Source organism: Pteropus alecto, unplaced genomic scaffold, assembly GCF_000325575.1.
Source record: "Pteropus alecto unplaced genomic scaffold, ASM32557v1 scaffold106, whole genome shotgun sequence".
Lineage (NCBI taxonomy): Eukaryota > Metazoa > Chordata > Mammalia > Chiroptera > Pteropodidae > Pteropus > Pteropus alecto.
This window is the reverse complement of record NW_006442103.1, coordinates 8983913-9005574: the sequence shown is the minus strand read 5'-3', so window position 1 is coordinate 9005574 and position 21662 is coordinate 8983913. Positions and strand designations below refer to the sequence as shown.

The following is a 21662-nucleotide window of genomic DNA, read 5'->3' as shown; positions in this document are numbered from 1 at the left end:
ACTCCTGAATACTTGATACTAGCATGAGACCTTATAATTGCAGGATAGAATGAAATCCAAAGCGAATTAGAAATTTAATTAAACTTTTTGCTTGTTTAATTGTTTAATGTGTTGCATAGTCCAACTTGCAATTCCATATTCAATTATAACAAAACTCCCCTCAGATTGAGTTTATTTGGGAGTTTAAAAACGACTCTGAAAAGGTATTGATGCTTTGAGAGAATCCTTGGTTTTATAAAATTTCAATGTAAGAGATTGAGTGTTTTAGTATTAGGTTCGTATTGACTCTTGATATTGACACAAGTCTAAATGTGCAAAGCCCACAAAGGCTAAATCTCAAGGGCTTATGTTTAATGTAAAATATAGCTAGTTGGCCATTTTGAATACACCAGATGGGTTGGTAATCTGAATATCTGACTGGTTGGGGAAATAGTCAAATATTAATTTTAAATGTTTATTAGCAGACTGTTTACAATTGGTTTTTAAATTCATTTGGAAAGTGAGAATTCACGTTTATGAAAAATTGCCAATAAACCTTGTTTCATAAAGGTGTTTAGAGGTTAAATGCCTAATGACTAATTTATGCTTTTGTAATATTTTTAATAACTTGGAGGAAAAGTAAGGCCGCTGAGAATAATGTCAATATCAAATAGGAATGAAGGCTTAAAGATTCTGAGATTTAATTGTGAAGATCTTATTCATCATCCTCAAAACAGAATAGGAAACCAAACATAAAAGACATTTTAGTGACGTTCCAAGAGTGCTGGGCAAGGAGAAAAAAACGTGAGGAAAAACCCGAGTCCTGCCACCGCCTTGTCCGGGTGACCCGGCAAAGCCTCTGCTCTTTCTCTGGCGTTTAATTCATTTATCCGGTGAATGGAGGGCTTGGGAGATATTTGTGATCTACTTTTTTCTTGTAGCCTGAGGAATCTGGCTCTTATGTTTGACTCTGTGTGGCCCCTCTCTCGAATATGTCGAAGGGTTGTGGCCGGCAAAAGAAGATAGAGGGAAGTGTGGGAGCTGATTGTGAAATAAAAAGAATAGTGTGAGCTCATCCTCTTTTATTCCTACCCAACAGTTATGACATTTTCCTCTTGTGCTTATTCTCTTTTGGTTTTCAAAAATACACTAGCCAGTTATTGCTCAGGTGTGTGTGTGTGTGTGTGTGTGTGTGTGTGTGTGTGTACGTACCAGACAATGATAGTGTGGTCTCTTTGGGAAGATTAAGGCTTTCGTGTCCTAAAGGTGATGATATGCTTTAAATTCTATGTACCTATTCTGTAAACCGTCAGGAAAATTTAATAAGCAGGCCTTATTCCATCTGTGGAAATATAATGATGATAAAATAATACTGAAAATTAGTTTAATTAGGTTTCTTATAAGTGAAGGCATTATTTACATTCCAAATTGTAATGAAAATAAGATTGATAACCTATGCCGATTCAGCAGAACGCATCATCTTGCAAAGCCAAAGAAATGAGCTGTGAACCTGTGATGAAAAAGCAGAGAGCGTGTGGGCCAGGAAACTTGATTACGACTACTTCTCAGTGAGGAAGGATTTTTGGTATTAAACACAGAAGAAACCAGAGCATGATTATGCAGAACATGGATCGATTAATCAATGACTTCTTCAAAGACAGTTGTGAGACAAGACTGGGGACACTGAAATGAGCCCACTGTCCGTTAGTGGTCAGCACGGCACCATGAAAATTGCCCATGGAACCTCTGCAGCCGGAGCACAGGGGGACGCTGGGAAAATTCTTATAGCTTCTGTGATAATCAGACCTAAGTAGAGTTTAATGAAATTCTGCTTTGGAGTGATTTGTTTATCTTCTGTGAGCAATTTCTTTTTTCTTTTTTTTAAATAGATTTATTTATTTATTCGTTTGTGTATTCCTCTAGTGCTTTCCTCATCTAAACCGAAGCACTTTGCACATATCAGAGCTCGAGTTTTTAAAAGATCATTGATTTTTTTCTAACGGTCCTGGAGGTAGGCTATCACACATCATCATTTATTTCTGAGATAGAGATATTGATAGCATAATATTAAAATCTTTCATTAGAGAATTTTTTTTGGAACCTAAATTCAAAGGAGGTTTATGTTTGCCTTCACCTATTTAGAATTGCTATTTAAAAGTACATACTTCCCAGGACAATATGATTACTTTGTTGCTATAAGGTAAATGGCGTGGCACGTCAATAAAATTGCCATTGAATGAAATTAACACCTGCACGACAGCCAAATACTTCCCCAGGAAATCCAAAAAACGGGCAATGATGAGCTATGGACATTTGTCCAGCGTGGCCGGCATTGCGAAAGTTCCATCGGGACTCAGTAACCCTGAGCATCGTGTCTCCCTTCCCCAGTGAGCCTCCTGCACACTCTTTTCCCTGATGTTGCAGACTTCCATTACTTCTCACCGTCTTTACGGAAGGCTCCGTTCAGGGACCAGAGGCTTTTGGTCCAGGGGACCGCTGGTGAGATTAAGACCCTGCCCCATGATGACACCAGCCATGCAGAATCAAGAGGACAGAATATGGAGAAGTCTTTATCATTTCTTTTGGGGCTACCGTTAGCCTCTCACCTGGCCTCTCTGCCGCCAGTGCCGTCGCCTGCGAGTCCGCACCCGACTTGCGCAAATGACACTTCTGAATTGCCTCCCTCTAAGCGGGCATGCTGCTCTCTTGTTAGTTTTCTCTTTAATTTTGTCTTCCTTTTTCACTCCCAGTGTCCCTGTCTTAGTTTAGATCGTCACACTCTTCCGTTACGGCGTCTCTGCAGCTGTCTCCCTGTCTCTGGGCTCATTCCCTCCGCAGCGTGGCCACCAGACTTTTCTTTCTAACATGCGGACGTATCTGGTTATCTGCACGCCGTCTTTAGTGGTCACTCGTTGCCCGCAGAACCAGGTCACATTCCACGAGGATGTCCAAATGGTAGCTGGAGTCAGCCCAGCTTCCTCCTCAGTTTTTATCAGAAACCAGGCTGATATCCCCGGGGCTGCCAGCACATTCTAGGCCCCTCTATTCCTCTGGGCCTTTGATGACAGTGTTCTTCACTGGCCTGGGATCTGTGCTCTCCTGACAGCTATGAGAAACACCTTCTCACCTTTCACGTCTCAGATCGAAGGCAATTGTTCTCTTCACGTCCTCCCGGCCCCCACCTACCTATCCTGTGGGATCGATCAATCTTTATTCTCCACCGTATTTCACACCTCTGGGGACACTTTATTAGATTTACTTCTTTAAAGTCTTCATTTTCATCTTTATCCTAGATTGAAAAGACCTTAAGGCCAAGGCCCTTGTGTGTGTGTGTGTGTGTGTGTGTGTGTGTGTGTGTGTGTGTGTGTGTTCTCCCCAGTGCAATGCTTGGTACACGTGTGCATGAGTGTGTGTGTGTGTGTGTGTGTGTTTTCTGCCCAGCGCAATGCTTGGTACATATTAGGCATTTAATAAATACTTTTGCCCCTCCAGCTTGTTTTTTTTTTTTTTAGTTATTTTTATTTTTCAATTACAGTTGACATTCAATATTATTTTGTATTAGTTTCAGGTGTACAGCATAATTTACAAAGTAACCCCCTGATTAGTCTGGTACCCACGTGGCACGACACACAGCAAATACTCATTGAATCGAAGACTGACTGGAACCACTGGGTGATGAGACAATGTTCAGGTTGTAAGTGCCACATAATTTCAGAGAAAGGACAAATCGTGTGGCCTACAGTGATCTGGAAAGGCTCAAAGAAAAGGCGGGGCCCTCAACGACAGGGATGAACAGGACTTGGAGTTGTGGAGAGGGGGAGGAATATTCCTGACGAGGAAAAATGGTGTGGAGCTGAGACAGGTGTGCGCCTGTTAAGTGCGCCTCGAATGAATGGGTCTCTGTTGGGCTTAAGATGAGATGCTACTGTTGGAGATACCATTTTCCTATTTAAAATGTTTCTGTTGCTCTTCGTGACCCACGTAATAATTTCCAAATGCCTTAGTGTTGTGTTGTCGTGAAGGGTCGTTCAGGGCTCAGCCCATGAAAAGCTTCATGCGTTTGGGCGAGTTACTTAACTTGTCTGAGCTTCAATCAGGAAATCACAAAATCTACCTCAGAGTGTATGTTGTAACATTTTAAATAATACTATTTACCATTGATTCTGTATTTACCATGTGTCAGGCACAGTGCAGGGCCCTTTATGTGTGTTAGCTCATTTAAACTTTACGTCAACTCCATGTTGATTGGACACTGTTTATGTTCTTACTTTACAACGTTGGAAAAATGGTGGTGTCACTAATAGAAATATGGAAAAATGGAAGACGCGATTCCAGATTGTCGGGAGGTCGGGAAGAAACAAGCTCTCTGTACAAGGAGGCTGACCGACAGCGGTGTTTAATTGTGCCAGGGCACCCTTGGGTTCAAGGGAGGGGTGGGTCAGCTGAGTTGGGGGTGGAGCTGCGTGCTGCCTGCAGTCTTCGGCTCACAAGCTGGAAACATCACCCTGAGGACATCCCACAGTGGGACTTCAGAACTCAGTGGGTTTGCTGTGACCGCAGACTCAGCTGAGGACCATGCCCTCTGTGGGACAATCTCTTGGGCTGGAGTTGTTCTCCTGGTTATTATTCTAGGGATCAGTCAGGTGAAAATTCCCCCAAACCGAGAGCCCTGAAAGTTCTCTCTTCTTTATTAAAGTTGAGATCATATAAAATAGAGTTTGAAAGCATTAGTTTTGGAAGTCAGTGGGCAACATTTGAATCATGACACTTAGGGTTTCTAGTTAGATGACCCTTGAAAGATTATTTCAGCTCTCTGTGCCTCAGTTTCATGATCTGCAAATGGCGATCATACTTATTTTGTAGAGTTGTAGTGACATTAAATGAGAAAATGTATGTACAGCACGTGCCGTGATGCTCCAGGGATCCTAAGCTCCTAGAGGAGGCTGATGCTGATAGTTCCAGTTTCTCCTCCCAGATGCGCGCAGGCCCCGAGTTCGGCCCAGAGCTGACACGCAGTGCCTGGGAGCCCGAGCGGTCATTTCCCACAGGCTTTCGCGCGTGGGACCGAAAGGTAATCTCTAAGGAAAAAAAAGAAAGCAAACCCAGTCGACTCCATCACTGAGCCAGCAGTGTGTGAAGGAGCCAGGCCCAGAAGGAGGATCCAGGTATAAACTGGCAACAGCAAGAGGCATCTGGGCGGAGGACGGTGACAGACAGTGGAGGACTGACTGCGGGCCGAGCTGGTGGCTTGTGGGGCAGCATGGTTAGAGGGTGTTCGCCTCGGCCAGGCAGTGTGGCGAGGGAAACTGGAAGGCACTGGCGCTGCTTGGGCACACATCAGGGGCTGAGCCCAGACGCTGTTGCAATAGTTTGGGCCTGGGATGCTTGTGGCTGGGAGGAGAGGCGAGGCCCGAAGGGGGAGCTCTTCTTAAAGGAAGAAGCAGCACCCCAAAGCAGCTGTTCGCCACTGAACCTCACCACTGAACCTCACCTGAACCTGGGACTAGGAAGGTCTCTCGGCTGAGGCGAGGTCCCCTTTCCCTTAGAAAACAGCCTTTCAAGGTCAGGGATTTAATCACATTTTTATTACACATCGTCTGCAGCATAGTAGATACTCGAATGTTTTTGAAAATGAGTCCCTTTGCTAGAGCATCTGGATATTTTTTGAGAGTTTTTGTGGGTTTTTTTTTTCTTTTCTTTTTCAAGGTAGACTGGCTAATGTGTCTATTTCGAGCCAATGAGACTGTTCTGATTTTTGTTTTAGGAGGAGCCACATGAGTTTTGCCGTTCTTTATGTTTTTGACCTCATTTGGAAGTTTAAGTGATTTCAAAATAGATAAATACTGTAGGAGAGAGACTCCTAGATCACAGGACAGTCTCATTGGCAAGAATCGAGAGAAATGTGCTTTGTACACTATTTGACTCTGAGCTTCTCTAACATAATAAGTTTTAAAGGGACAGAAACCCAACATCCAGCCGAAAAGCAGGAATCGAGGATCAATCTAATACTTCACGGTGGAGACCGAGGCAGTGTTCATGCTGCTTTGCATATTCTGAGACTTACTGACTCCACAGAAAAGTGGGCTGTCTCAAACCTGCCTTTGCTGTCTGTTCTTTTGGACACTCAGGTAGTCATCTCAGGTTTAGGTGCATTTTCTTCAGAAATATTGTCATCTAAATACTTGGAGATATAGAGCAACAAGTTGAGCGAACAGTGGCCCTCAGCAGTTGTGTTTCTGGAGGGAGCGGCGACTGCGCTTGAGATTCCTGCTTTAGTTTGTGTAGGTGCATGTGAAGGCGTCCTCAGATTTTCTTCTGGCTCAGAGACAGACTTCAGAAGCATCAGCTTTTTCCTTCCTCCGAGGTAAAGGGGCTGTGTTTTCCTTTGTGGAGAGAGAGATGCACCTGTGTTTGTTTCTACTCATCTGTTGCGGGGTGAAAGACCAGCTTTCCTTACATTTCTCTCCTTGAAGGTCAAGTGTGTTTACTGCCCCGTGAAACCTATATTTTCCTCACTTGTCCAGCCTTTTCCCCACTTATGCCTAACCCTGGAATGCATGCCTTGCCTTGCCTTCTCAGTGCTATGTATCCATTCTTTCCAGCTCAAATGCCGAAAGCTTCCCAGAGGCCCTAGAACTTGGTGAAGGTCATTGGCCATGTGGTCTCATCTGTCCGCCATGTAGCAGCCCCTGATCTGCTCTGGGACGTTCTTTTGTATTCAGACAGACATACACTAGCAGCCTGTACCTCTGAATCAGTCATCTTAGTCTAATTATCTGCTGAATGGATCTCCCCTCACCTCCACCCCCAGACTGATTTTCCTGGTACTTTTGTGTTTTCTTATGCCCTGTGCCTAAACTTGATCCAGAAGCATGACCCCATAAATGGTTCTCTTGTCTGCCCTGGAGCTCTAGGCATCAGCTCTCAAGCTGTTCACCTGCATGAGTCTTCACTCCGCCCGGCATATTCCTGTGAACAATCCTTTCTCTCCTGCTTCAGTGAAAGATTTAGTTGTATCAGCTCTGGCATGGGGACTCTCAGAAACCGCCTCTCTTCACATACCTTCTCTCCTCTCACCTTTATTTCTGGTGGTTTGGTCCCAGAGCAGTTCTGCGACTGCTTGCCACATGGCTCTTCAGGTCCTGCTCAGATTGTCACTTCACAGATTGTCAGTGTGCATGAGTCTTGTCTCTAACTTTATGGCAAACTCGTAACCTGTAAGTCCCACAAGGCCTAGAATATTACCAAACCACTGAAAAAATCTTCATTAGCTGTTTGTTTTGTCATAGTAATGTTAGTAATGAATAAGCCTTTTCCTTTAATAAATATGTTCAACATTTTAAAGTTCTTTTCTTAGGAGTAATTTTTGGTTTTGATAAGTGATAGCAGCCTCTATTCATACCAAATTTATACTGAAACCCTGCTCAATTTATACTGAACTTCTGCACATGAAGTTTAGTATTTGACAGAGACTTTATATGCAAAGGAGGGAGTGTTGATTAAAACATTTTTTTCTTTTTTGCACATGAAGTTTAGTATTTGACAGAGACTTTATATGTTGATTAAAACATTTTTTTCTTTTTTTCATGTATAATCATCAGAGACTTTGAAGGAGAAATCCATATGAAGCTTGTCAGATTACCTTTCAGATTTCCTGTTATTCCCAAATATTTCTTTGTGGCAACATCATCTCCATCTTCATGTGCTTCTAAAACACATTAATTTAACAGCAAACGTCAGTATTTTCAGACATAATTTAAAATGTGCTACAGGAGTGTGCTATTCACCATGCTACCTCGGCATTTCTAATTCATGTTATTTCGAATGTTTGAATTACGGTACAGATTTCTTGGACTGGAGAATGAGAAAATCCAGATTCTCTAGAATAGCGGTCCCCACCTTCCTGGCACGAGGGACCCTATGAGAATCTATTGCCTGATGATCTGAGGTGGAGCTGAGGCGGTGATGCTGGTGCTGGGGCGCGGTGGCAAATACAGATGAAGCTTCACTCGCTTGCCCACCGCTCACCTCCTGCTGTGTGGCCCAGTTCCTATCAGGCCACAGACTGGTACCGGTGCAGAGCCCGGAGTTTGGAAACCTCTGCTCTAGACCCCGTCCTGTCCATGGAATAGCTGACACAGTGGGAGATGTCTTGCTGTTTAATCCCGAACATGGAGACATCTCTCCCTCTCTCCCATTCTTTCTTGCGCACTCACTATCAAAAGGATAATCTATTTTAATGGAAAAATCACAGTAAAGCAAGATAATACAAATTAACTGGAGATCTGTCTTTGGTGGGGGTAGATAAATTCACTATTGTCTTCTCAGCGTTAGAAAATGACTATCACATGATACGCACTCAGTTAATTTGTGGAATGTATGACTAAATAAGTTTTAATATGCTTATTAAATGTCTAATACGAGAAAAGCTTTGTTTCCATTGATTCGGGATATGGTGATGGATGGGCTGTCCTTTATTTTGTTCTATCTTTATGAGGCCTCTGGGTTTCCACAAACCTCTGGGTTTTCCACATGTTTGTCACTTATGACAACAATAATAATAGTAGAATTAGCATCCAGCACTTGTCTAATGCTTTTCATCATTTAATAAATAAAATGTAATAAGATGCACATATATGTGTTTTTATTTTATTTTCAGAACAAATCTGAATAATAGGTAGAACAGGTACCAACAAATGATGATGAATAATAGGTAGAACAGGTACCAACAAATAATAGGTAGAACAGGTACCGACAAATGAAATATAATATGTTCTTCTTTCTTCTTCTACTCCTGGACCAGGCTTTCCATAGCCGAAATGACAGATGTAATTCTTTGATTGACGAGGAGACAAAAATAGAAAGATATATTATGTGCCGAATTTGTAACAAATAAAGACCCAAATTACATGTAGTCTGACATTTTTTCCACTTTAAATTTATTATAGATTTAACTAACTTTACATTTTATTCAATAATTCCTTTGAGATGTCACAGAAATTCGGTGATGGATGTATATTTAAAATTACTATAAAGTCAACGTCGAATGAAATAAAGTGTAATATATAATAGATAAGAAAATACTATTTTTCAGAGCCAAGCATTATCTTATTTTTATTGGTATTTTGAAAGTATTTATTTATTTCCCTAGATAAAAGATTGTGCATGATTTGGAATATAAAGAATGAAATTTGAATGTGATTTATAAATCTCTTTTTTGTTTTCGCTCCTTTTATGGATCCTTAGGCATAGGTGAAGATGTCCCTTTTGAGACTATTTCCTAACTTAGTTTTTGAAGGGCCTTTTGTTTTTCATTTTCTTGCCCTTTTAAATAGCCAACAGTGTAATTAGTATGTGGTGATGTTGTATAATCATGTATAATCATCAGAGACTTTGAAGGAGAAATCCATATGAAGCTTGTCAGATTACTTTTCACAAATCGTGAAAAAACAAGTAAGGATCTAGGGTAGTTTGCCAAAAGACTGTATGAATAAAATCTTTTGTATTTATCTATCACCTGCTTGGTGGATTTAATTTCATAATATAGGATATTTCAAAAATAAATATTTGGATTTTATTCTGGAATTTTTCATCTTAAAAGAAAGGGGGAAAAAAAAACAATAACAAAAATGACCATTTAATGAGATCCTTAAAAGTTGTATCTTACGTGGAAGTCTAAACTTGAGGAATAAAATGATTGATCTTTGGAGTTTTGGCTAAGGCTTTACTTGGTTTAAACATGTTTTTTCAGAACTAGAGACTTCAGAAGTGCTCGAGGCTTGACAAAAGCAACCTGGGCACACTGCTGTGACATTCTTGAATGTTTGGTTGGTAATCCTAAGAGTGTACGAAACACTCTACTAAGTTAGACCTGTTTTGCAGCCAGCTCAGTGACCTGCCCTGCGTGCTGGGGATTGCGTGGGGAATGGCATCTCTGTTTCAAACAACCTTAGATCTCTTTTGAGCTCCGGAATTTGTGTATTTATCTGATCTATCCTCAGTCCTCATGGAGAAATGATTTATATAAGCTATTATCAATTAAGGTAATAACAGCCTTTTATTTGTTTTAGAACTTTCTTCTAAATTAAAAGGACTGCTACCTCTAGATCTACTGTTTGAAGATTTGGCACAAATGTTTGCCTTATCTATAGATAATTTTTGTTTGTTTGGGATTATTAATTTTACATTTGAAAGATATTTGACTAGCCAAAGTGTGGTATCTAGCTTTAGGGGAGATGGTGGTTGTTTAAGTGATGAGATGTAGATGGAAGAGGTCCTGAAAGCCACCCCACCATCCCCCACTCATTGAACTGCTTTTGCTGAGTGGTGCTTCAGCATTTCGTCTTTGGCTCATATCAAAGAAGGGGTGGAAGGGGTAAGTGACAGTTGTAATTATAATGATGTCGTTGAAGACATTGGCTGGGTATCACATGCCATGTCCCTTTTATGAAAACCCATCAGAGCAATGTTTCTTATACTATGGTGCCAGAAAATTTATGCAATTATCTTCGAAGCAATCCTATTTTCTTCTTTGCTTTGGCTGCTAGGAAGTAGAGCACTAAATCTGTAACATATATTTAACTTAATTGATTATAATTTGGGATATATTTTATATACAAACTTTATTTTACTCATATCTTTAATCTCCTTTTGATACTCCATTAAACTTCAACACACTTGTCGAATGCCTGTTTATGCTAGACACTGTGTGTGATGCTAGAGACACATTGTCGACATACTCTGACACCCAGGCCTTATGGAGCTTACAATCTTTTTGGAGAAAATAAGTGTTAATCAGATAATCATCCAAATAAGTGTTAAAGGAGAAACTGTTACATGTACAGTGAAAGAACATTATATGATGCTGTGAGCTTCAGTAATGGTCCTAATTCCTCTTTCTTTACGTATTATGTTCTTTATAGTAACAGGTGCATATATACAGAGATACACACATATACATGTATGTAAATCTATATTGCTTATAGTATATGTTTATACTTTTATTTTCTTATAAAAACTCTTCTCAAATAGGATTAAATGGATGATTATTTTTCCCTTACATGGAAGTACCACAACGTATTTGCCTAATACATTATCACTGGACATTGAGCTTTTTAAATAAATTTTCATTACCGTAAACCACAAAATATTGTTTTAATTTTCATTTCTTTGAAATCCATGATTTTTTAGTGGGCTGTGTATTAGCAAAAACAAAAGCAAAAAAACCCCACAACACATCTTACCCCCAACACTTGAGAGGTTTTATTAGCATCCTTTTTAACTAGTCAAGGATGGAAGATCTTATTGATAACAGATACGCAGGAACAAAAGCAGCACGGCTCAACTACCTCTTCTTGGACCCACAACTGGCAGTCACTCTGTCTACATGGGGCAGCATCTTGCCTATTCTAGAAAATTCCATTCATGCTGCAGCACTACGCTTTGATACTTGAGGCCAGCCTCCTATTCTGAAACACTTACAGTCAGTGTGTTTCTATTTAAGGAAATATTTACCAATGATGAGCTTTTTGGTTCTTAGACTAAATGTAGCAACACAAAGCATATCCGTAATGCGGGGGGAGAGAACAAAGCAGTGTCCAGGAATGACTATTTCCAAATACTGTTCTGGAACATTCATATCTCTACTAATGAGGCTGAATGGTTTATTACAGGCTTGTCAGCCAGGCGTTTTTCTTTATGAATTTCTTGTTCATAGCTTTTGCCAAGTTTTCCATGGGTCACATTTATCATTGTACTATCATTGATTTCGATGATTCCTTTTACATCAACAGTATTTTCACATGTGTTGCAAACACTTAATTTGGTTTGTCTTTGCTTTTTAATTGCCTTGTGATATTTTTAGCATAGTGATTAAGATCATGGGCCTGGAGACGCATCTTTGCCTCAGATCCTATTCAGTGACTTGTTACCTGTGTATTTTAGTCAAGTTGCTTAACCTCTTTAACGCTCGTATATGTTGTCGTGATTGTTCCTGTTATTCTTTTTGTCTCTAAGCAGTGCAGGTGTGAGGAATAAACTGAATAATGCATGTTCACTGTAGAAACGTTAGAAAAAAACAGATAACTCTAGAATTAAAAAAAAAATCATATATAATGCCTCTACCTGTTCACATTTCCACATATGGATGATAGCAAGCAGTTATGTGTTATACTCATCACAGCTATGGATACAGTTTAGTACCAAGTTGTTCTCCTATAATATAAATATCGTTCTTGGTTAATATATATGTTTACTTTATCATTCATTTCTAATTGTCGTATAGTATTCCATGCATAAATATACTATAATTTATCTATTTCCTTATCTTTAAATCAATTCAATTAAATCAGTTTTTAATTATGTAATGAACCCTTCATGATTACTTCTAATAAGCACAATTTTAATGTCAGAGGGTTAGTACATCTTTAAGGTTTTGGATATTTGTATAGTTTCACTCACACTACATATTATCTGTTTTATCTGTTTTTTTTTTCTTCCCCCAGTTGGATATGTGAAATATCTTATTTAAATTTGCATTTCTTTTGGTTACTAGTAACTTATACATGTTTCATGTCTTATTGATTGCTTTTATTTCTTTTTTTATAATAAATTGCCCTGTTAATTTCTTTGCTAGCTTTTCAGTTGGGGTGCTCATTTTTTTCTTAGGAATTTTCAAGAGCTCTTATAGATTACAAGAACATTAATTTTCAGTCTACGGCCATGCTACTCTGAACAAGCCTGATCCCGTCTGATCTCAGAAGCTAAGTAGGGTCGGGCCTGGTTAGTACTTGGATAGGAGGCCACCTAGGAAGAACAGGTGCTGTAGGCGTAAAAAAATAAAAAATAAGGGATTATAAACTGACAAAGTCTTTGCAATCTGTGAGGTCAATCAAGGGTTGCCTCACCTAAAAATAAATAAATAAATAAATAAACAAACAAACAAATAAATAAATAAATAGTAAAAAGAACATTAATTTTCTATCATACATATTAGATAGTTTCCTGCTTTCTCTCTCTCTCTTTTCTTTTACTGTTTTCGATTCAGGGAAAATTTGAGGTTTTTAAAAAATAAATAAATCCAGCCATCTTTATTTTTTTACCTTTACAGATTATGTAAGTAGTTATCAATATTTTCTTCAAGTAATTTTATGTTTTTGCTCTTTTACTTAAAACAAATTTCTGGTTTCTATCTAAATGTTACATTTAAATATAGACCATGAGCTCCGTGAGGGCAGCATTTTTGTCCCTCTGAGTCCTGATTGCTGGCTGTATTCATGACACGTCATCGGCATGTAATACATATGTACCAAATAAATAATATGTAGGTCTTTAATTATCTAAACTTTATATTGTCATAAAATGAATGGTAGAAATGTTGCTTCCTTAACATTTTCAAAAAGCTGGAAATGTATTTTCTAAGATATATTCATAATCTGTTATTTTCCCTCTGTCTGGAACATTCTTCAGTTTTCCTTGATCATCTTTCTATTTCAGCTCAAGCATTGTTTCTGTAGGAAAACCTTTCATGATAATTTATTGACAGGGTCACATTCCAAATTGTAAGTTTTTCTAACACTATCTTTCTTTGTGGTACTTAAACCTATAGTTTCACAATTGTTTGTGGAACTATTTAGATGTTTATTTTCCCTACTAGCAAAAAAACCAAGCCATAGACATTACTTCTTTTTGATCATCATTGTATTGTACTGACTAGCACATATTAGATATTTAATAAGTTTTAAATTTCTTGAATGGACAATTGAATAAATGAACATATTGCCACAAAACTCACATATCGACTTTTTGCACATGCTTGGTCCCCTTCAAGACTTTATCTTCTGTATTATTGATCTCTCTGTTTTGTCATTAGTCCTATGCAGATTTAACAATGGTATCTTTAAAAAACATTTCAGTATCTCTTAGGTTATGATGGCTTCCATATACTCCCTACATTAATTTGCCTTCGTTTAAAATTTTGCCCAACTATTCTTAAAAATTTTATTCTTCCAGTTGAATTTTATAATCATTTATCAAGTTAAGAAAAAAGTCTCATTGTGTATATGTGTGTATGTGGGGGTGTGTTGGTTTAGGGGGAAGGGTTTTTTTAAGCAAAAAAAGCAAATACATAACTTGAGAGATTGCATATTTATAATAATGCAAGCTTCTTATTCAAGAATTTGGTTAAGCTTCTATTTAGTTGAATATTTTTTATTTTCCTCAGTTATTTTTAAATTTTGTTAATATGGAACCTGAATATTTCGTGGTATGATTTTTCTTAGACATTTTTGTGCAGGAAAGAGAACTTAGAAGGCTTGAGTTTGCTGACTTTAAAAGAGTCTGCTTGCAGGGTTGGCCCTTGGCTGGCTTCTGGGAACTCGGGTTTTGAAATGTTCCCTGTGATGCTAAGTGATAAGATTATTTGGTGTGCTAAGCATACTGAATTTCATTGTGCCAGCCTGCCTAGACTTTTTTTTTTTTTTTAACCATGTGATTTATGGTGAGCACCCACTTCCCTTCTGGGAGTGTTTAACGATTGTGGCTGATCTTGATGGCAGAGTGCCTGTGTGACCAGCATGTTTTTATCTGGTCCTAAGGGAGTAGCCAGGTAAATTAGCAGTTGCAGGTTAAGGGAAGAATTTTAGGCAGAATGAATGGACTACAAAAGCACAGAATTATGGGAGAGAAGAATATGCTGGGAAAAGTGAGAAGGTTGTATATCTATAGTGTATGGCTTATGAGTGCTTGGGAAAGAAGAGGTATGTGAAAGGTGGCTAAAGCTAGAGTTTAAAACACTTCGTATGCCATTGCTAGAAGTTTTAACTTTATCCCGTAACCAATAGGAAGCAGCAGAATTCTTCAAGGGAAGGGAGTGACATAATCATATTTTTACTTGTTGAAGGTAATTCTGGGGATAGTATGGAAGACAGCCTTAAACAGGGAGAGAAAGTAGGAGATGGAATAATTAAGAAGGTCATTGTGACAATTTAGTCGAGAGATATTGAGGGCTTGGATTAGGCAGTGAGAAGAGAAAATGAAAGCTGAATTTTTGATGATGTGTTTTCAAGGTTGAATCAACCAACATTGGTCATGGTTTCAGGGAAGGACAAATTGGAGCAGAGGAGATGTTAAGAGAAAATGAATATGTAGAGGGGATCCGGGAGAGGGAAAAATTCATTGCGATTCTCAAGTTTCTAGGTTGGAAGATGGAGTGAATAGTGATGGATCGAAATGAGAATTTGATTAGGATCAGATACATTAATGAAGGTATGAAGTTGAGTTTTGCATGTGCCACACTTGAGGAGCAGCTGGCAATATAGACCTGGAGAATGGAGGAGATGCCCAGGCAAGGGGAAGATGTGTGGTCCTCAGCTTAGCTCCAGCCATTGAGCCAGATGAGAAGAGGGGATAATCTGAGGAGAACACATGAAGTTATAAGGAGCTCTGAGAGCGTTCAACATACCTTGCCTTGTAAATACTTGATTGACTGATTACTTTCATTGATAATGGGCCAAAGAAGCAAACGAAATGGGAACATTTTATTGAGAAATCTACAAGATTCCATTCAAATTCTCATAGGTAGCTTGTCACGTACCAAAGCACGTTGCTAATATGGAATCCTTTATGTATAATTGCATGACCGAATGAGTGGGCTAACGTACATTTGATCCTCAGTTCTCATCTATGGAAAACCCGACCCCACAATTGGTCTCAGTATATCTGTTCTTGCTTCACTACAAGGAATTCTCTACGTAATTGCCACAGCGGACTTCATTTTTTTTGTTTTTTTGTTTTTTTGGTCAACTAAATATGATGTCAATCCCTGTATAAGATCTCATCTGTTTCCTTGGCTCCTGCCAACCTCTCTGACCTCATCTCTTACATCTCCTCTCTCTGTTCATTGGCTTTCAGCCAAAAGACCTTTCTTTATGTTTCTGCCTTAGGTCCTGTGTATATTGTAGGTATATATTACATAAATATGAAATGAATGAATGACTCTGCCTTCTAGGTTTGTTGTGAGAGGTAAATGTGAAAAAGTATATGAAGAGCCTATTAATGTGCCTGGTACATTAGGGGCATGCAATAAATGCTACTTGTGATCATTTTTGTCATTGTGTTATCCAGTCTATAATTCTGTTATTTCTCTCTCCTCTTTTTCTCCCATCTGCCTTTCTAACTCTTCCCAACTAGCAAACTTACTGCCTTTGGTTTTTGCATCCCCCTCAGGCTAAAGACTGGGTGTGCTGACATCTCTCTTCAGTTGGTACTTGATATGACTTCTTCTGAGTGCCTGGACTTTTCCATGTGTCCTCTCCTGAAAAACCCTCCTTCTTATTGTGCTGAAGTAATTATATATGGATTCAGTCCCAGGGATACTGAGCATATAATAACCTTCCTGCATGAAATTCCCAGGAGAAAGGGAATCCTCTTGGGACTTGGTCCCTAGGGACCCTTTCCACTCATAAGGCACCGGCTTGATCACATCATTAGTATGTGGATTTGGAATTAGCAATTCATAAATGAGAGCCAGTACTTGTTGACCGCCAGCTCTGGGCCAGGCAAAGTCCTAAGCACTTTCCCTCACGTTGTGAGTTTGATTTTATTAGTATTCCTGGTTTATACTTACTGACTTGCCTGGGGTCATGCTGCTAGTGATTTGCAAGTTAGTATTGAAGCCCAGGTAGAATTTCAGATTCCTGCCATCAGCTATGCTTTTATATTCTGCAGTGCCCCAGTAGCAGTTCCCAGGTCATATAGCTAACGTTCATTCTTTAGTATTTGATTTTAAAGTTTAAAAATAATGTGCAGTTATAGTTTTAAAAAATTTCAACAGTTCCTCCCTACCAGGCTACCCTACTACTTCAAGTCTCATTTCCCTTATGGCAACTACTGCTAACAATATTTTCCGAATTATTTTCTTTATTTTAATACTTTCAGCCTCTTAGCGTGACTCTCCTTTCAGCTTTCTGTCTTCTGAAAAGTCAGTTTATTCCCAGTTAGTTGGTAAAAATGTTAAGCACAGATGATCCAATGGCAACTTCGATGTGTACAACTCAAGCTGACCCTAAGAGAAGGGCGTTCCACCTGTGTCCCAGGCAGGCTTCTAAAATTATTAAATTCTTACCTGTTCAGGACCCGTTTACATGGATTTCTGCCAGAAGGAGACCTACTTATATTCCAAAACTCCAGGCTGATGAATTCTTCAAGTTCCTAGTACTGGAGCTATTATTTGACAGTTTATCTGTGACTCTATTACCCTGACACTCACAGAAAAATGAATGACCCTTCCTGGCTAAGGAAATGGGGTTCAGCGATCTTTTCAATGCTCGGTTTTATGGACTCAAGAATCAAAAGTTTTCTGAACAATGTGAAGAGAGTTTTGTTTATAGACCTTTGTCTTTTCTCTACTCCTCCCTTCTTGAAGAACTCTGCATTTTTTAATCAGCAGCACAGATATGCTCCTTTGGAAACGGCGTGCTTTTCAGCATGCACGGGAATGTTTCCCTAAAAAGTGAGGTCACCAGAAGCACAGAGCAGAGAAATCCCAGATGGCACTAATATTTGATTTCATTTTTAGCATTCTCATATTCAGCAGATGGATTGGAAGGCTGACCTCCCTGACACTTCTGCATCACTGCCTGCTATTCCAATTGCCTTTGCGAATGTTTTTTCATAAGGCTTCTCCTGGTCCCTCAGAGATTGATGCCTGGTCACCCGCCCGTGTTATGCTTCATTACCCGAAGGCCCCGTGTGGTTGAGAGTTGCCGTATTCTAAAAAAGGGGAAATCCTGGCTCATCAGTATCTCAAACTTTTCCTACAATCTCTCGAATCGCTTGTTATGTCTCAAAGAGCATCATCTTAGCTTTCTAGGTGCACCTCTGACTTGTAACTGTTTTCAACTTTCCTTTTCTAATTTTTATGCGTTCTTCTGTGACATGGATACATTGTGAATAATATTTAAAAAGCTTTCGAAATGGCTAAACTTAGCTATTTCCAACATACCTACTAGACACAAAAATTAGATGGTATTAAGGTGACGGCTTCAGTGGCGAAGAACAGACCTGGGTTGGAGCCGTTGACTCTCCCATTTCCTTTACTTTAAAGTACGCCTCAGTTTCCCAGTTTGTAAACTAGCGACGTTGTTAGTGCCTCAAAGTTAGGACTGGTGTGAAGGTTAAACGAGATAATGAACAACATGTGCTTGTCACAGTGTTGGCGCAGAGTGAATGCACTGTGAATGTTGGCTTGCAGTACGGTTCGTGATTTTTTGTATATGTGTATAGCATAAATAAAATATAAAACGTAAATGATAAAATAATCTAGTTTTTATCTGATTGCAAGGAAAGTAAATTGTTAAGGAAGAAGTTTTTAATGATCAGACCGATGCTTCATTTCAAAATTGTTCATAAAATTGTTATTCGCTTTTGTAGATCATGACATCATCCATGTACCTGTTTAGAGGCGGACTCTGGGGAGTTGCAGCACCCTCTTCCCCTCCCTCCTGCCCGCTCCAGCTAGTTTATATTTCAGTGATGTGGCTGGAGAAAAGAAATTATCACGCAGCGTGAATATCCAGCAGGTTTAGTGTTTTTCCTGACAGGTCGACCTCCTTGGCCATTTTGTACAGTTCTCTGGGAACACTTCATTTTGAAGAGGATCAGGTTGCTTCAATCCTTATGCATTGCTGGCTCTGACATAACCAGATTTCGGTGCCTATTTTAATGCAAAGCACACTTTTGGCTTTGAGAAAACATTGCATATTGAATAGCCCTTTTGTTGAATCAGATCTCTAAATGCTGATGAATTTAGGTTTCAGACAACTAGACTGGCTACTTTGCTGTGCAACTTTCTTTAGGAAGTTACGTCTCCCCTTTTTATAGATCTAACATAAGGCCAGACTATGCGGACTCCAACTTCCACGAATTCAAGATGCACACCTTCAGCCGGGTTACATCCTGCAGAGTCTGCCAGATGCTCCTGAGGTAAGCCTGCTGGGGCCCGTTTTTCAGTTAGGGAGTTGGTGTAATTGCTATGTGGCTCAGACTTTTCTACTATCCCAGCCAAAATGTGATTAAGTGTAGATAGCGCTTGAACAGTTTGAATCCCACAGAGGTCTTCTTGGCCTTGGACCCGGACAGTTTCTCCAGAACACTCAGGGAGGTCCTGTCCCTCGGCTAAGAGGACGCTGCATGATAGCTCTCTGTTCCCTCCTTCTCCCTGCTCACGCCGATGATTTCATACGGGCAGAATTCTGCACCTTTTAACAGATCTCCCTCTAATTTTGCCTTTCAGAGGAACGTTTTATCAAGGCTATTTATGTTTTAAGTGTGGCGCAAGAGCACACAAGGAATGTTTGGGAAGAGTAGACAATTGTGGCAGAGCTACTTCTGCTGGTAAGTCATGTTTATTGTTGTGATTCTGCTTCTAATTAGGACATAAAACTTGCTAACCATAATGAAGGTCTAATTTACTCTTAATATGTGTTTATCGTAACATATCTGCTTTTGGAACTATCATTTATAAGTACTGTTAGAAAATTGTTTGAAATTCATGTGACTTTTCTACATACCAGGCAGGGGCTCAGAAGGGGCTTCAGGAGGGGCTCAGAAGGTTTCATGTCACCCGTTTTACTCCTAAGTCTCACCAATACTGTACAAATACAGCCAAACAGAGTGACAAAAAAAAAAAGCAGAAAAAAATTATTCTTCATTTCTATCTTTTGTTCATAAATTTTCCCCATAATTCTCTTAAACGTTCAGCTCACAAATGCTAAAGATACCAGAAGTAAACATCACATAGACTAATTCATGAATTAAAGAATTGAATACATTGTCATTTTCCAGCATTTAACAAAGAGCATGTGTCCTTTGGACATTGTGTAACTATTTTCCCCCTTGGTTTTTAAAAATGATGCTCCATGACTGTTAACAGGAGCCAGGGCCCAAGGCCACTGGCCATTACGTATGCAGTAGCCTCCTGCCTCTCTCTGTTCCTCTTGGGTCCTCTTCCCTCTCTTTCTTTTCTGGCCTCTTTATTCTTTCTCTTTCTTCTTCTTTCTCTTTGTCCTTTTCCCCCGAGTTTCTCTGTCTTTTATCAATAAGACCTTTCAAAATCAGTAAAACTTTTTGAACAGAAGAAAGGGATCTTTAACAGCTCAAGTTCAAAAGGTAGCCATGTCAACCTTTGATTTTCCCAAAGGAAAAGGTGGACATTGAATTATTTTGGATAATATGAAGAAGAGAGAGAGCCAGAGAATAATAGCTCGTTTCAGAGGTGACTTCAGAAAAAACAGGCAATTGTAGAAGAGGTGTGAATCCTGTCAGGACTGAGATCAGAGCACAATCCTCTCATTTTGCTCCTTCAGGAGACATTTTTTTAAGGGCCCCGTGAGCCGTTCTCTATGCCACGGATGGGCAGCTGCAAGGAAAAAGACCCCGGCGTTAGTTGAGCATCTGCACTGTGCCTGCCCTGCCTGGGCCTCTGCTGGGCACTTCCTGCAGGGACCCTTGCATTCTTAGAGCAGCGTGCGTATGCAGGGACCCTTCCATTCTTATGGGGTTCAGTGTGCGTATGCAGCTCGCTCCAGGGCCGTTCAGTAAAGGGTCAAGACTATCACCCACGAATGTCTCTGAAGGTCAGAAGCAGCCGACAAAGTTGTAAAATATAAAAGAAATGTTATATAGTATTGTTTTCATCTACCTCATACAGTCGATCACTTAAATTTTTATTGTTTCATCTTTATGTGCTCCATCCTGTAATGTCTTTGAGGACAGTTAGCGTCATTTGCTCATGGTAGGCCAATGTAGTTTTGTAAACTCCACAGCCCAGTTTTGTGAGTTTTCGCCTGTGAGGAATAGGAAGTGGTCCCATCGTGGGCCTGGTTCTTCCTGGTTCTTCCACTCTAAAGAGAGCAGAGCAGGAGAGTAGTTGAGAGTCAAGCAGTGATGGTTGAAAATCTCACTCTTCCACTTGCTGGTTATGTGAGCTTGGGAAGTTGCCTAAACATCCCGCGCTTCCATTTATTCACCTGTAAAACAGAAATTAAGGATTCTTGTGAGGATCCGATGAACTAATGTGGATGCTTAGCATAGTGCCTGGCAAAATAGGAACTCAGTACTTGAATCCAGGGCGTTACGATGAAAGTCTGTTTTTTTAAAGGATGGACTTAATCTGTATTTTTGTTGTTTTTGTCATGTGGAGCAAATATGGACAGAAAGATTAGTGAGCAATAGACTTTGAAGTGATAAACAAGAATGACCCTAAAAGGACTTTATATTTTTAACTTTTATGTTAAAAAAAAAAGTCAACAGGAAACAGTTGGGAATTCTGCATAGCCAGATACAAGAGTGGGATATTCCCGGCGTCTGTGCCTAGGTCATTGCTTCGGTGTACAGTGTCCTTCGATGAGTAGCTGTGCCTGGGGAGACAGAAAGAGATGGCGGTAAAGCTAACCAGCTCTGGAGTCTTGCCTGGTTTGAATCTGGCCCCACAACTTACTCGCAGGGTGACTTCGGACCCAGTTCCTTAACCTTTGTAAGTCTTAGCTCCTTCCCTTCTGAAATAGGGATAAATAATAGCACCTAGCCTTCAAACGTATTTTTTTTTTTTAGTGCGTAGAAAGTGCCAGATGGTGTTCTCAGTCCTTTACCTCTGTTAACTCATTTAGCCCTATGAAAGTTCTGTG

The 21662-nt window shown here is 39.7% G+C and overlaps 1 protein-coding gene and 1 pseudogene across 1 annotated transcript in view; both read left to right on the top strand.

The window, feature by feature from the left end:
• VAV3 (vav guanine nucleotide exchange factor 3) overlaps positions 1 to 21662 on the top strand; it is a 312054-nt gene that overhangs the window by 185474 nt on the left and 104918 nt on the right. The window contains exons 16-17 of the mRNA XM_006919579.3: positions 18859 to 18960; positions 19271 to 19371. Coding sequence (XP_006919641.1) covers positions 18859 to 18960; positions 19271 to 19371 — 203 coding nt within the window. The remainder of the gene's footprint in view (positions 1 to 18858; positions 18961 to 19270; positions 19372 to 21662) is intronic.
• On the top strand, positions 12690 to 12808 carry LOC112469061 (annotated as a pseudogene).